General features: G+C 37.6%; 1 protein-coding gene across 2 annotated transcripts in view; it reads left to right on the top strand.

Annotated features, from left to right (window-relative positions):
• Positions 1 to 13920, top strand: part of CTNNA1 (catenin alpha 1) — a 173833-nt gene that overhangs the window by 61401 nt on the left and 98512 nt on the right. For both annotated transcript variants that reach the window (XM_084885052.1, XM_084885053.1), the window contains 2 exons: positions 6561 to 6830; positions 9636 to 9839. In XM_084885052.1, coding sequence (XP_084741178.1) covers positions 6561 to 6830; positions 9636 to 9839 — 474 coding nt within the window. The remainder of the gene's footprint in view (positions 1 to 6560; positions 6831 to 9635; positions 9840 to 13920) is intronic.

The raw sequence follows: 13920 nt of genomic DNA, 5'->3' as shown, positions 1-13920 counted from the left end.
CACCCCGTGGGCAACCCAAGTGAAGCCTGGTATCTGGGATTTATTTATCTTCTACAATTGAAACTGTAGCCTGGAGTAGAGCCAAGCCTCCCGTTTGCTTTGTGGCAGCAGCCATTTCTATTGGGATTTACTTCTCTTCTACAATTGAAACTTTCTAGCCTTAAGCAGAGGCCTGGGCTGGCTAAGGTGTGCGGAAAGCTTGGCTTCCTCCATCGCCTGAGAAACCCAAGCTCTCTGTGGCCAGAGCTTTTTGGTTGGGTTTATTTGCATATTTGCTCCTGATTGGTGGGCGTGGCTTGTGGTTATAGCAGAGTGATGGTTAATTTGCATATTACTCTTTTATTAGATAGGATGATATGGTAATTCTATAAATAACACAGGTTGGCCAAAAAAACTGGTTTGGCTCAGTGGATAGAGCGTTGGCCTGCAGACTGAAAGGTTCCAGGTTCGATTCTGGTCAAGGACATGTACCGTATTTTCCGGTGTATAAGACGACCCCCTAATTTTACAGTTAAAACATAGGTTTAGGCCTATATTCGCTGTATAAGACTACCCCCCACTTCCGAGGCAATACCAGTTCTTTTTTTAATAGACCACCTCTCTGACTCTGGCCTATCTGAGCAGGCTTTTTACTGGAACACAGTGTCGTCTTATACACCGGAAAATACGGTACCTTGATTGTGGGGACACTCCCAGTGGGGGGGTGTGTGTGTGTGTGCAGAAGACAGCTGATTGGTGTTTCTCATCCATGTTTCTGACTCTCTATCTCGCTCCCTTCCTTTCTGTAAAAAAAGTCAATAAAATATATTAAAAAAAATAACACAGGCTGGCCAAATTATGTCTATAATTTATTTTACTTAATGTTCTTGATATAAATTATCACTTGAATACCTGAAATAAATATTAGTTATATTTAAAAAATAAAGTTTGCTAATAATAGCATTGTCCTAAAATCTAGTCAGTCATATCTTGGTTTATGAAGACTTAATATTATGAGAAGAAAGTGAGAACATTTAGACTGATACTGTTGCATATCTTTGTAAAATGGTGGGATAAGAAAATCAGTGATGTTCTTGAGATAAGACATAATAGTCCAGAATTTTGCGTGCTACTGGAGAAACTTACTGGAAATGCTGCCAGACTTTTAATCCTGTGTGCCATGAATCCATGAAGAGTTTCAAACATTTCCAAAATAAGATGTTATAAAAATCTTGAAGTTATTAATATTGTGGATGATCTTCTGTTTGCCCTTCCATATCTGTTTTCTGCCCTTGTGCATCCTGCTTTCTGCCCCAGGAACTTCACCTGTCTAGGCTGCATCCAGGGGCTGCCCTCTGGCTCTTGGTTGCTTTGGCCAATGGGAGCATGAATAGGAGATCAGAGGACATAGGAGAATGAGGCTGGGGTTTTATTCTCCTGGCTGGTTGCCCTGGGTGGCTAAAAGTCATATACTGTGTCTGGTGGTATTCTCCACACACCTACCTGTTCCCTGGATTATGATAACTACTGTCTCCTCTTGTCTCTTCAGGCCTAAGTGCTCTACTGACCTTGTGGTTTCCCTGTATTTTGCCCAGATCTTTGTAGCATAGTCCCTAAACCATCTTAGAATTACTTAGCTTGATTTTATTATCAGTTTACTGCTGGTATCTTGAGTGATACTTGTTCCCATTTTAAAGTTTGTCTTGGGTCTGTAGTATGTGATGGTTATTTATAGATTTCCTTAGGTCTAATTCTTTAACCTTCAGCCTTAGCCTCTTAACAATAAAATCCATTGAGTAGGCTGGCTATAGGCTCCTGTGTACCTCCTATTTATAAAATGGCCTTTTATAGGTCTGGACCTTGGTATGTACTCTTATAAATTAGTGCTTTTCTTAGGAAGTAGATTGCTATTCATTTTATCCTAAGGTACCTGCCTGGAGGAAATTTTCCCTTTTGGATATTGCCCACTGGCCTTCTTCAGTAACTAGTCCATTTTTTCCTGGCAGAATTCCTCTATTACTGTATGCTTAGTCCCCTAGACCAGTGGACACCAACCTTTCAGACCTCATGGACTACTGGTTGGCGACCGCTGCTCCAAAGGTTTCCTTAAACCAGTGGTTGGCAACCTTTCGGACCTCATGGACCACTAGTGGTCTGTGGGACACCAGTTGGCAATTGCTGTCCTATACGGTTTTCATCTTTGACTTTTTCATCTGTTCCCAGGCGTGGTATGTAATAATTTACCTCCTCATTGAGCCTCTTATCTTTGCTGGCAGCCCTAGTCCACAAAAGGATTATTTCCTCAAGAACAGTATTTGACTTCCATGTGTATACTGGCTTCCTTAGCCTCCCTTGTATAATTTAAGCAGCAACTACCTATTGAGGAAATGTTAAACCTCTTAAGGTCTATAGGCTTTATGGAACTTATCGATTTTTTTCAGGTTTTTCTGAGCACAAACATGTAAAAGAGTTTCTTCAGGGGCAGGGGATAGCATTCCATCCACCTACTCACCCACCCATCTATTCGTCCACCTGCCCACATAACCATTTATTCATTTACCTATTTCTTCCCACTTTCCTTCCTCCCTCCCTCCCTTCCATAAATTATCTCCAGGCATATAAAGTCTGGGTCCATGGCAAACTCTCCTTTTAAAATAGCCAGGAAACATGCTACAGCTTTTGGCAAAGTAACATGTCAAAATTCACATCCTCATACATTCTCTCTTTCCAGCATTTTTGGAGGTCCCTGAGAGTTCTTTCGAAGGACCTGCAGAATCCACAAAACTAGGAGCTCCATCCTAGTGAGACTGTTGCTAGAAATAATAACTCTAAAAAGGTGTTTACTATGTGCTAAATACTGTTATAAGCCATTTATAAACACAAACTCAGTCTTCACAAAATGGTGTAAGGTGGATACTATAATTGATCAAATATTAATTCCAATAGTTGAAGGAAATATAGCACACAGAGATTAAATAATTTGGCAAGGTCATTAATCTAGTAAGTTGTAGAGCCAGGTTTTAAATTGGGGCTCTCTAGCTCAGAGGACGGGATTTTGTCTGTTTAAATTGCTACTATAATCCTTAGTGCTTAGAACATTGCCTGGATATAGTAGTGCTCAATAAATATTTATTTAACAAACGAGTGAATAAGTAAGTCACTTACCTTTACTACACATCCATCCTGGAATGGGATTTTGTGTGTGCCCCTAATCTTTTACTTTTCTTGTGCTAGAATATTATTGGCTGACTAAAAGTGTTGAATTTCCATTAAGCTGTAGGCTTTTCTTTGATGATAAGGGTAAAATAGATGGAAGCAGAGGTTAGTCATTTGAGTTCAAGAGAAGACATAATCAAATTTTATATTAAGAGGGAAATGAGAGGACACTTTCACTTGAATTTCCAACTCTTGGTAAGAGAGAGTGTTATAGATTGCTTAAAAGTTAACTTCTGTTTCTTGGTCACTGCATGTGATATTGGTTTAGTTACATTAAAAATAGTCATTTCTTCCTTGTTTTCTGTTTGTTCCTGAGTCTGCTTAAAACATAACCAAACTGGTGAAGTTGAAGAATCATGAAGATTAAAGTAGACCAAGGACACTTATTTCATAAGTAATCTACTAGTATTATATTGCTCAATAGCTCACTTTTCCCAATATTTCAATTACTATAAGCACTATATATCTTGAAAAGAATACTTAAGATTCATTATTATTTTTATAGTAAATGGACCCTTGTGATAGTGTCCATTTTCATATCTTACTTAACAAAATCCAATTTCTTTGTGTTACAGCAAAAGTACTTAAGAGAAAGTAGTGCTCCAGCTGGGTGGTTCAGTTGGTTGGAGCATTGTCCCATACACCAAAAAGGTTGCGAGTTTGATTTCGGGTCAGGGCACATACCTAAATTGTGGTTTCATACCTGGTTGGGGTATGTACGGGATGCAACTGATAGATGTTTTTCTCGTATATTGATATTTCTTTCCTTTTCTCTCTCCAAAATAAATTAAAAAACATCAACTTTCTCAGGTGGGGATTAAAAAAGTAATAGTGAAAGTTAAAGTACTTTGGCAGTTAGGTCAAATGATGATACTTAGCTGACATAGATTCAAATATATTCCCCAATACTTGGTAAACAGGAATCTATTCAGAGATACAATATGGTGAGGGCAAGACATTTAGAAAATGCCATATAGAACATGTGCACCAGCTACTTTAGCATAATGGTTAGCCCTAGCCCTGTGTCATAGCTTGAGTCTTGAGATGATAGTTTTTTAAATCCAGGGGATTCTGTTTCTGAATATTTAACCTGATAATGGTCTTTGAAAAGGTAGGTTTTTGTTGTTTTGTTTTTAATTCTCAAAATTCAAGCTAAACTTTTATTTCATTTGGTTGAACTTCCTGGGCTTCTCCTAAGCCTTGCTATTTCCCAGGAGAACATTCTTCTATGTCCTCTTTAACTATTTAAGCAAACATTATATTCCATTTAAGAGCACTCCTGTTGGTGACTGATTTATGTTACTGAACCTACACTTGGAAGGAATTACATGGTGTGCTCTAAAAACTAGGCTGCAGTCCAAGTGGCAGTCAGTTCTCAGGGATGGTTTAGCTCTCCCTACTTCCATCTTCCAATGACTCTGACTGACTTCAGTGATCCAGCAAACAGGTGTGATGTTCCTGCTGGAACTTCAAGCACATAGATTACCATCATGTCATCCTCCATGCTGTAGCCACCCCCATGCCTATGCCTCAATTGTAGATAGACTTTTATCATAGCAGGTCAGGCAGCGACTTTAGGAAAGTCAGGCGTTGAATAGTAATTCAGACACTATGTATTAACTTTAGGTGACCACAAATTTCTTTAATAACCTTTGTAAACGGCTGTACTGATCTAGGTTATAGGTACTTACAAAGAATGCCAAAGCTGATTGCAAAACATTTGTATTAAAACAGGACAAATACAAGTGCTTCAAGGCAAATGCTTTCCTAGCAGACTTAAAAGTCCTTGAGATTGTGGTGAGGGCAAGATATTTAGAAAATTCTACTCAGAATTTGTGCACCAGCTGTTTAAGGATAATGGTTAGCCTCAGCTCCCTGTCATAGATGGATTCTTAAAATCATCACTGACTAAATCCACAGGGTCCTGTTTCTGAATATTTAGCCTAATGTACTGTGCTGTGCTACAGGGCATTTGGAATGCTGTGAGCTATTACTTGCAGATTCAGATTTCAAATGAGAAAAGAATTCTAGGAGGAATAGAAAGCTGTCATATTATACAAGGTTTGAATAAAGATGCAAATCTAAAATATATAGTGAGATGAAGTTTCAGAGTTTGGTGTGTTTCTAATGCTTAGTTAGGAACTCATCTAGGAAATGAACATTAAATAGTTGAATCAGTTGAGTAATTGATTTTGGCCTTTCTAAGTTTTCTTTTACATGTTTACACATTTAGTACTTCTTTTTAACACATTTAAATTTGTACTTTAGGATTCACTTGGTGACATTAACGTTGAAATTCTGTGATTACATAAAATAGAGTTGGAACAGCTATGGTGGTCACATATTTCTCTTCTGTGGTGGCGATCCACATTTACTGGTACTAAAGACTTAATTTTATTGCTTTGAGTAATTTCAGTAACAAGGGGTTATCAGAAGTAACCCCTTCACATCTTGCTTATTATTGGTATCACTTATTTATCCTTAGCATATTCACCCTGTCTACCAATTAGATGCTAGTAGTATAGACCACGAGGAACCTCAAATCCTTTTAACTGTAGACTATAATTATGGGGTAGAGGAAATTGTAAAGGACATTTTCACTTAAGACCACATGTACATAGAGTATTATAATGAAATACAAACCTTTTGATTTTCAGTATGGAACTTGTGAGCCTCAGCTTTGTGCCTAATGACCCATGTCCTGAGATGGTCTTTGGGGAGGGAGAAGGAAGGAAAGGAGTTGTGTACTTGGGAGAATACTTGGCTGGTTGCATAATTCGTGTACTCCTGTGGTATCTTATCCCAAATTTCACAAAGCTCTTGTAATTAATTTTATAACTTAATAAAAAACTTCTTATAATAAATTTTTAAGTATTTCTCTGAATGATTTTTCTATATCTTTATATAGCTGTAATCAAGATGCTAGTCATGTCAGGCAATGGCTTTAGGTACATATATCTTTATATAACTGTACATATAGCTGTAATCAAGATGCTAGTCAGTTTTAAGTTTCACTTTTTATTTAGTGCTGTGCTAAGTGCTTTATGTGCCTTATTCCTTTTAATCCTCAATACAATGAGGTACTATTGTTCCTATTTTACAGAAGGTGAAACTGACCATGGAGACTTAAAGTAAGATCACAATAGTTAGGAAAATGTAGAGCTGGAGATTGAAATCTAGGTCTATGTGGTTTGGAAAAGTTTGAACTCTTATCTACTAAGACATATTGCCTCCTTTGCGATGAGCTTCCAAGCTAGACTTAATGAAAATATTGTGTCTATTTAGTAAAAATTCTAACTTTCAATATTTACTGACAAAACGTTATATGAATAGAACTGTTAAAATTTATTGTTTTACTCTTATAGGAACTGAAAGATGTGGGCCATCGTGATCAGATGGCTGCAGCCAGAGGAATCCTGCAGAAAAATGTTCCGATTCTCTATACTGCTTCCCAGGCATGCCTACAGCACCCTGATGTTGCAGCCTATAAGGCCAACAGAGACCTGATATACAAGCAGCTGCAGCAGGCAGTCACGGGCATTTCCAATGCAGCCCAGGCCACAGCATCGGATGATGCCTCCCAGCACCAAGGTGGAGGAGGAGGAGAGCTGGCATATGCTCTCAATAACTTTGATGTAAGTTATACAGGGAGGAAACTTAAGGCTCTTGACCATCCAAGATTTCTGGGGAAATGTGATCAAGGTTCCTAATGAAAGCTCAATTTCTATTAGATATGCAATTTAAGTTGAAAAAATTTTTATGAATCATCAAGTCTACTTATCTTTGCTTGGCCTAAAGCATTTCTCTTTCTCTTTCTCATTCTCTTTTTCTTTCTCTTCTTCTTCCTCTTATGCTTTCTCTTTTTCTTTTGCTTTCTCATTCTTTTCTTTGTTAGTTTGATTAAACTTCTGAATTCTTTAATGCATCTTGCATTTCCTACAAAGTCATTCTTTATTGAGGATATGAGTTCAGTTAATTTCACCCAAGATTTTAACCTTTTGGTACGTGGGCAGCTATGGGAGACACAGAGGTAAATGCACAGTCTGTTTGGAAATAAAGATACATTATAAATGACTAAAACAGACGTGCCATCATCTTGTCTGTCTAGATATCTTTTTTTTCTCAATGACTAAATTGTAATAATAGACAAAATTTAATCAAGTGGAAGCAAATTTGCGGCTAAAATAATTTGTAGCATAATGCCATGTAATTACCTTTTGTAGATGATGCCTATACATCCTATGTACACACTATCCTATGTACCTAATCTTAATTTTTTTTGGTGGGTTTGTTTTAAAATTTTTACTCACAATGCCTCCTGGTTCCAGTAGATGACAGCAGTTTAAGATTTTAAAAAATCTTATTGTTATTTTATTTTATTATTTATTTATTTATTTTTTTAAATATATTTTATTGATTTTGTACAGAGAGAAAGGGAGAGAGATAGAGAGCTAGAAACATCGATGAGAGAGAGTCATCGATCAGCTGCCTCTTGCACACCCCCTACTGGGGATATGCCCACAACCAATGTACATGCCCTTGACCGGTATCGAACCCGGGACCCTTCAGTCCCCAAGCCGATGCTCTATCCATTGAGCCAAACCGGTCTCGGCTGTTATTTTAATTAACATAAGGGAAAATTGATTTCCAGGTTGCCAGCATCTTTCATAAGTAGGAATGCTATAAATTAAAGAATCAATATAATGGAGTGCATTCTATTTTTAATATTTTTTTCTTGCCTTTGCTTTGTCTCAGTACTTTACTTTGGTGTGGGTAACTGATCCTTGCTGATACGAATGGATGATTTAATACTTTTCATAAATTATGAAAACATGGTGTTAGAACTGAATTTTACTCTGGAACCTTAAGCATTAAATAACTTTATAGCAAACTTTGATGATAACATCTTATAATTTGCTGGTGGTGGTGTCCGTCTTCCTCCATCCCCCCTTACATTTGACAGTATATTGGTCTCTTTCAAAGCAATAAGAGTTACATTTTGCCCCAAGTTGAGTAATATCAGAAGCCACTTAATTCATAGGTGAGGGGATTGGACTGAGTGATCAGAGGGGGGTTGCAGCGCTAGGACTATTTAAGTTCTGGGACCATTAATTCCTCATTCCTGTTGGTCAGAATGCATTGTGTGTTCTGTTTTGACCAGAGAAATCCTGCAGTAACTTAGTCTGTAAGAAAAATGATGAGCTAAAATGTAGGTTAATAATGAACTCAAGGTATGCATGCTAAATCTTGAAACCGGGGCGTTCTTTGAAAGGAAAAGAAGAAATGTACACTTATTGGAAAAGGACAAGCTTTTTAAAGGAAAACCTTGGCATTTATGTTTAAATCAACAAGAACATAGCCCCCATAAAGAAAAATTAAAGGTAAAATACTTGCCCAGACATTTGCCAGTGTAAGGATAAATTGTGGAGAAGTTGGAGGGAGATCAATAGCCACTGCCCTGGGGTGTACCATAGCTTCCTTGTGACCTCACTCATCACTGGTAAAGCTGGATGTAACTGGAGTCAAGGGAATAAAGTGGAGACAGGAAGCACTTATTCTTATTGGGAAAGTTATATCATAGAGTGGCTTCGTTGGGATAGATTGCTACTGTCTCTTACAGAGATATTTGAGGGGGAAAAAGCCTTGAATTTAGACATAAATTGAGGATAAATTTGAGGCTGAATTGTTCGTAAACATTTGGTGAGATGTGTAAGGAGAAAATAGATTGAAATTGATTATAAATGCATTTCATTCTGAAAGTTTGAAGACAGGTGTTAAGTTTATTACATTTTTGTGGTGAAACAGTTTTATACTCTGTACATAGAGAAAAAAAGAGAGCTTTTATTTTCCCTGTAATTTTCATTTGGTAACTTAATAATACTACATAAGCTGGCCTTTAAATGTTCAGATTAGGTATATTGAACATCATTTTTAAGGTGACATACTTTTGTTTGCCATTTGTGGTATACCTTATCCTAGTGGTTGGCAAACCATGGCTTGCGAGCCACATGCGGCTCTTTGGCCCCTTGAGTGTGGCTCTTCCACAAAATACCACATACCCTAATTAAGTTAATAACAATGTACCTATCTGTATAGTTTAAATTTTAAAAATTTGGCTCTCAAAAGAAATTTCAATTGTACTGTTGATATTTGGCTCTATTGACTAATGGGTTTGCCGACCACTGCCCAGACCCCATTCAGGTGGGTAGTACTGCTTCCAGTGCCTTCAGCTGGATATACTGCTTCCAGTGCCTTCTTCTGTAAGTGAGCCATAGACCAACTTGTGTAGTATGGCCCCTCATCTATCAAGGAGTATAACTTTTAGGGATTGCAATTTTTGTGTTAAATCTTGATGTTTCTAATCAGCACTTTCCTCACCTCCTGGAAATAATGAAGGGAACGGAGATCAGCATTAACGTTTAATAATGCTGCCTCTGCAGAAACACATCATTGTGGACCCCTTGAGCTTCAGCGAGGAGCGCTTTCGGCCTTCCCTGGAGGAGCGCCTGGAAAGCATCATTAGTGGGGCTGCCCTGATGGCTGACTCATCCTGCACTCGTGACGACCGGCGTGAGAGAATCGTGGCCGAGTGTAATGCTGTCCGCCAGGCCCTGCAGGACCTGCTCTCGGAGTACATGGGCAATGTGAGTATCAGAACTTTTCTTTCAAATAAGAGTTTTCCATACAGATGTTCGATCTGAGACGTTTTAAGTATAAATGGCAAATATGTTCTTGGCTCCTTGACTCTTGGGTGAAGCATAATTTTTAAGGAATAAATGGCTTTCTGTGTGCCCTTTTCATCCCCAACTTTTTATTTTGAAAAATGTTAAACTTCTGACCGTGGCCACATTGCCCAGTTGGTTGGAGTGTTGTTCCCATATAAGGTTGTAGGTTCTATTCCTGGTCAGGGTACATAAGAATCAATCATTAATGCATGAATGGGTGAAACACTGATTGACATTTCTTCCTCCTACCATCTCCCACTCCTCATCCCCATTTCTCTAAAAAAATAGTACAATTTTTTTAAATTTATAAAAATAATACTGTGAGCCCTCACCAGTTTGGCTCAGTGGATAGAGTGTCGGCCTGCGGGCTGAAGGATCCTGGGTTTGATTCCGGTCAGGGGCATGTGCCTTGGTTGTGGGCACATCCCCAGTGGGGGGTGTGCGGGAGGCAGCTGATCAATGTTTCTCTCTCATCAATGTTTCTGGCTCTCTATTCCTCTCCTTTCCTATCTGCAAAAAATCAATAAAATATATTAAAAAAATTAATACTATGAGCAACCATCTATCCTTTATCTAGATTAACTGAGTAACACTTAGGACATGTGCACATTTGTGTATATAAATGAACATCTTATATGTGTCTATATACACAGCCTTTTTTACAAGTGAGTTTTAGACATTGGGTTGCATCACCTCTAAATATTTCAACACACAACTCCTAAGGATAATCACCTTTTTACCCCTAAAATTCTCTTATCACATGGAGGTGCCCCTTTAATTTTGAGTAAAACAGAGTGCTGAATATATATTATGTATACATTATAGTTGGTGAATTTTTTTTTACATGAACCATATAGAATGCTATAAGAGCAGTAAATACTAAGTGAGCTATATTAGGCAAACTGAGTAGTGCTTTTGAATTTTTAAAGTTTGGATTTAAAAAACCCAATGCTGTGAAATTTAACACTTGACTTTTTTTTTTTTTGCCATAGAAAAATACTAGTTTAAAAATTTTTGGGGGGTCTATTGTCTTTCTTTTTCTTTCCTAATCCTTCTTTTTCTATTCTAGTTATTTAATATTAATTTAGGCTTACTGTAGTTTAGACCTTGTACCCAGTATTTACTGACAAAAGAAGGAATAAATGAAATATAAAATTATATAAAATCTTTTGAAGGGAAGAGGGACAATACAAATTAGTTCTCACTAGTGATTTCCCCCAATTTAATATTTTTCAGGAAAAGATCTTGGTACATTCTCATTTGTTCATTTGCCATACATCTTTGTTTACTTATATGTGAACAGACAATAGTAAGTCATGATGGAATTCCAAGGATGAAGATGAATGGCCTTCCTGTGTTTATCTTATTTCTACCATATTGTGAAATTAGTGAAGCATACTGAGTTTTTTAAGCCACTGCCATGTTTTGATTATCTGCAATCTACCTCTGAAAAATGAGATTAGAGGCTAGGTTAAAAGAAAAAAGTGGTTGATAAATCAAAGTGAAAATGTAGGACACATTTAAAAACCCATATTTAAGCTTGGAAGTCTGGCTCATAATGTTGGAGATTTATACATGGAAACAAAGGACTCCTGGTATGTAGGTGGATCAGTTATCTGCTATCACATGTAGTGCTGTAGTAGTGCAAACTGTCCAATGCAGTTATGATTAGGAAACCATTTTAAAAACAGCCTTTGGTGGGGAGAATATGTGGTAAATCTGTTCTCACTGCTACATACTAGAGCTTCCTAACCTGTCTACAAGATAACCCTTGAGTCCTGGGATTGGTCAGATTTTGGGCTAGTTATCCTGGTCATGACTAACCTGGTTTCTCCCTAGAGCCGTGGTCTGCAAACTATGGCTCGCAAGCCACATGCGGCTCTTTGGCCCCTTGAGTGTGGCTCTTCCACAAAATACCACGGCCTGGGTGAGTCAATTTTGAAGAAGTGTCATTAGAAGAAGTTTAAGTTTTAAAAATTTGGCTCTCAAAAGAAATTTCAATCTTTGTACTGTTGATATTTTGTCTCTGTTGTCTAATGAGCTTGCCGACCACTGCCCTAGATTATTAGTCACATAGTACTTGTTATTTGTGCCATGGATGTAAGTAAAGGTGGGAAGCACTCATTTATACTGAAGACATAGTGACCATAATAGCATACTTATGTAGCACTGTATTTAACATGTTAGTGAAAACGAGAACAGTGATTGATGTTTGGGTGAAATATAAGGATTATGGTAGGGGTTTTGAAAGAAATGATCTTGATTCAGAAGTATATTTTAAAAATGGTCTCTGGGCATGTTTTTCCTAAAGATAAAAATATTTTATTTCCTTGTATCAACTCATGTGAGCAGGCTAGGTCCTGTCAAAAAGTGGTAGAGTAAGGCTAACAGTGGGGAACAGTGAAGCATACTTAGAAGCTTAGAATGGTGAAAGGGTCTACAAGAAGCACAAGCAACTGGGGATATATTTTTGCTTATTAAGGAAGCATTCAAAAACATTTAGAACCTCAAGTGACAATCAGAACTTAACTGGCAGTGTCTGCCTGTCAGTTCATATTGAGTATGTGTCACGTGCCAAGTAGTATGCTGAGCACTGTGTAAAAAGAGGAATGAGGCACTGATTCCTCCTTTCTGAAACAGACTAGGTCTCTACAGGGCATTTATTGGAAATGCTGCTCTAGGTACTGATAAAATTGTAAATTGGATGAGATTATTTCTGGTGGGAAATCCAGGAGGACTTTATGGATGATTTATTTTTTATTTTTTAAATTGAGCTTTACCTTAACTTTTAAAAGATGGTTCTCTTTGTTTTGATTATTTCTGTTGAAAAATATTAGGCCAATATTTATGGTATGTGGAGAAGTGAGACAACCTGGATTAATTAAAACTGGTTTACTGCGTGGAACTTTGTAGACAGTGTATGGTCAAGTCCAGAAAAGTTCACATATTTTTACTTTTTCATTTCCTGGATTTTCTCAGTAATGTCAGTATTTTTATAGATCTCTCAAAAGCTTTCAACAATCTTTTGAGTCTTTCTTCCTCATTCTGTGTTGCTACTTACATTGGTGTTTCTTTCTAAGGCAAAAGGTTCTTAACTTTGGATGCAAATTAGGCTCTCTGGGGAACTTTAAAAAAATCCTGATATTTAGGTTGTCTCCCAGTTATTAAGTCAGAATCACTGGATTGAGATCTAGGTGTTGTTATATCACCAAAAGAGGTATAACGAATTTCATTCGATCATCCGCACACCAGGTGGCTGAGCCTGGATGGCTCCAGCACCCCAGTGATGGGAGTCAGCAGTTTTTAAAGGACTCTTGGCGGGCTTTTTCTGGGCGGAGAATTCTCTGTGCAGGTCTGGATTCTGGGAAGTCCAAAGGAGAGAGTTAAAGGTCTTAGCAAGTGGAATGTGGTCTAAACAAGTGGAATGTCCATTGTGAAGTGGCCTAAAGGTCAGTTTCCAGGGGAGGAAGATATTGATTCAATTATTTGATCAGACCTAACAGGTTTCAGTATTTTTAAAGTTTCCTATGTGATTCCAGTGTGCAATTAAATAAAGGTGGAGGAACTGCTTTGATGGTTTACTGCATTTGTCCCTTTCTGTCTCCATTAGGCTCTGTTCACTCTCTTTTTCTATCTGTCCCGCCTGCTCAGTAAGTCTGAGCTCATGCCATCGATAGGACATTGTTTTTAAAATTATCTCCCACCTGTTTAAACCTAACTTGTTTTTTCTTTAAGGCCCACTCTTCCTTACCCCAATCTCTTTGCTAAAGGCCATTTTAAACTGTATCTACATTATCTTTTCTCTGCTTGAAGTTTTGTACCTCATTGTGTACTTCCTTGAATTGTTGCTTAATTGTATTTCCTTTATTCATATAACTTCTGTAACTAAGTTTTAAGCATTTGAAGGATGGGAACTATTTTAAAAATATTTTCAGGATTTAATATAATGCTAGAAGAGGTACTTAATAACTACTCATGCTGACTTGGTAGAATGCATGAA

The sequence above is a fragment of the Pipistrellus hanaki genome (genome assembly GCF_964339955.1).
Source record: "Pipistrellus hanaki genome assembly, chromosome: 5".
NCBI classification, from domain to species: domain Eukaryota; kingdom Metazoa; phylum Chordata; class Mammalia; order Chiroptera; family Vespertilionidae; genus Pipistrellus; species Pipistrellus hanaki.
The sequence above is the reverse complement of the archived record's forward strand: the minus strand, read 5'-3'. Positions and strand labels throughout refer to the sequence as shown.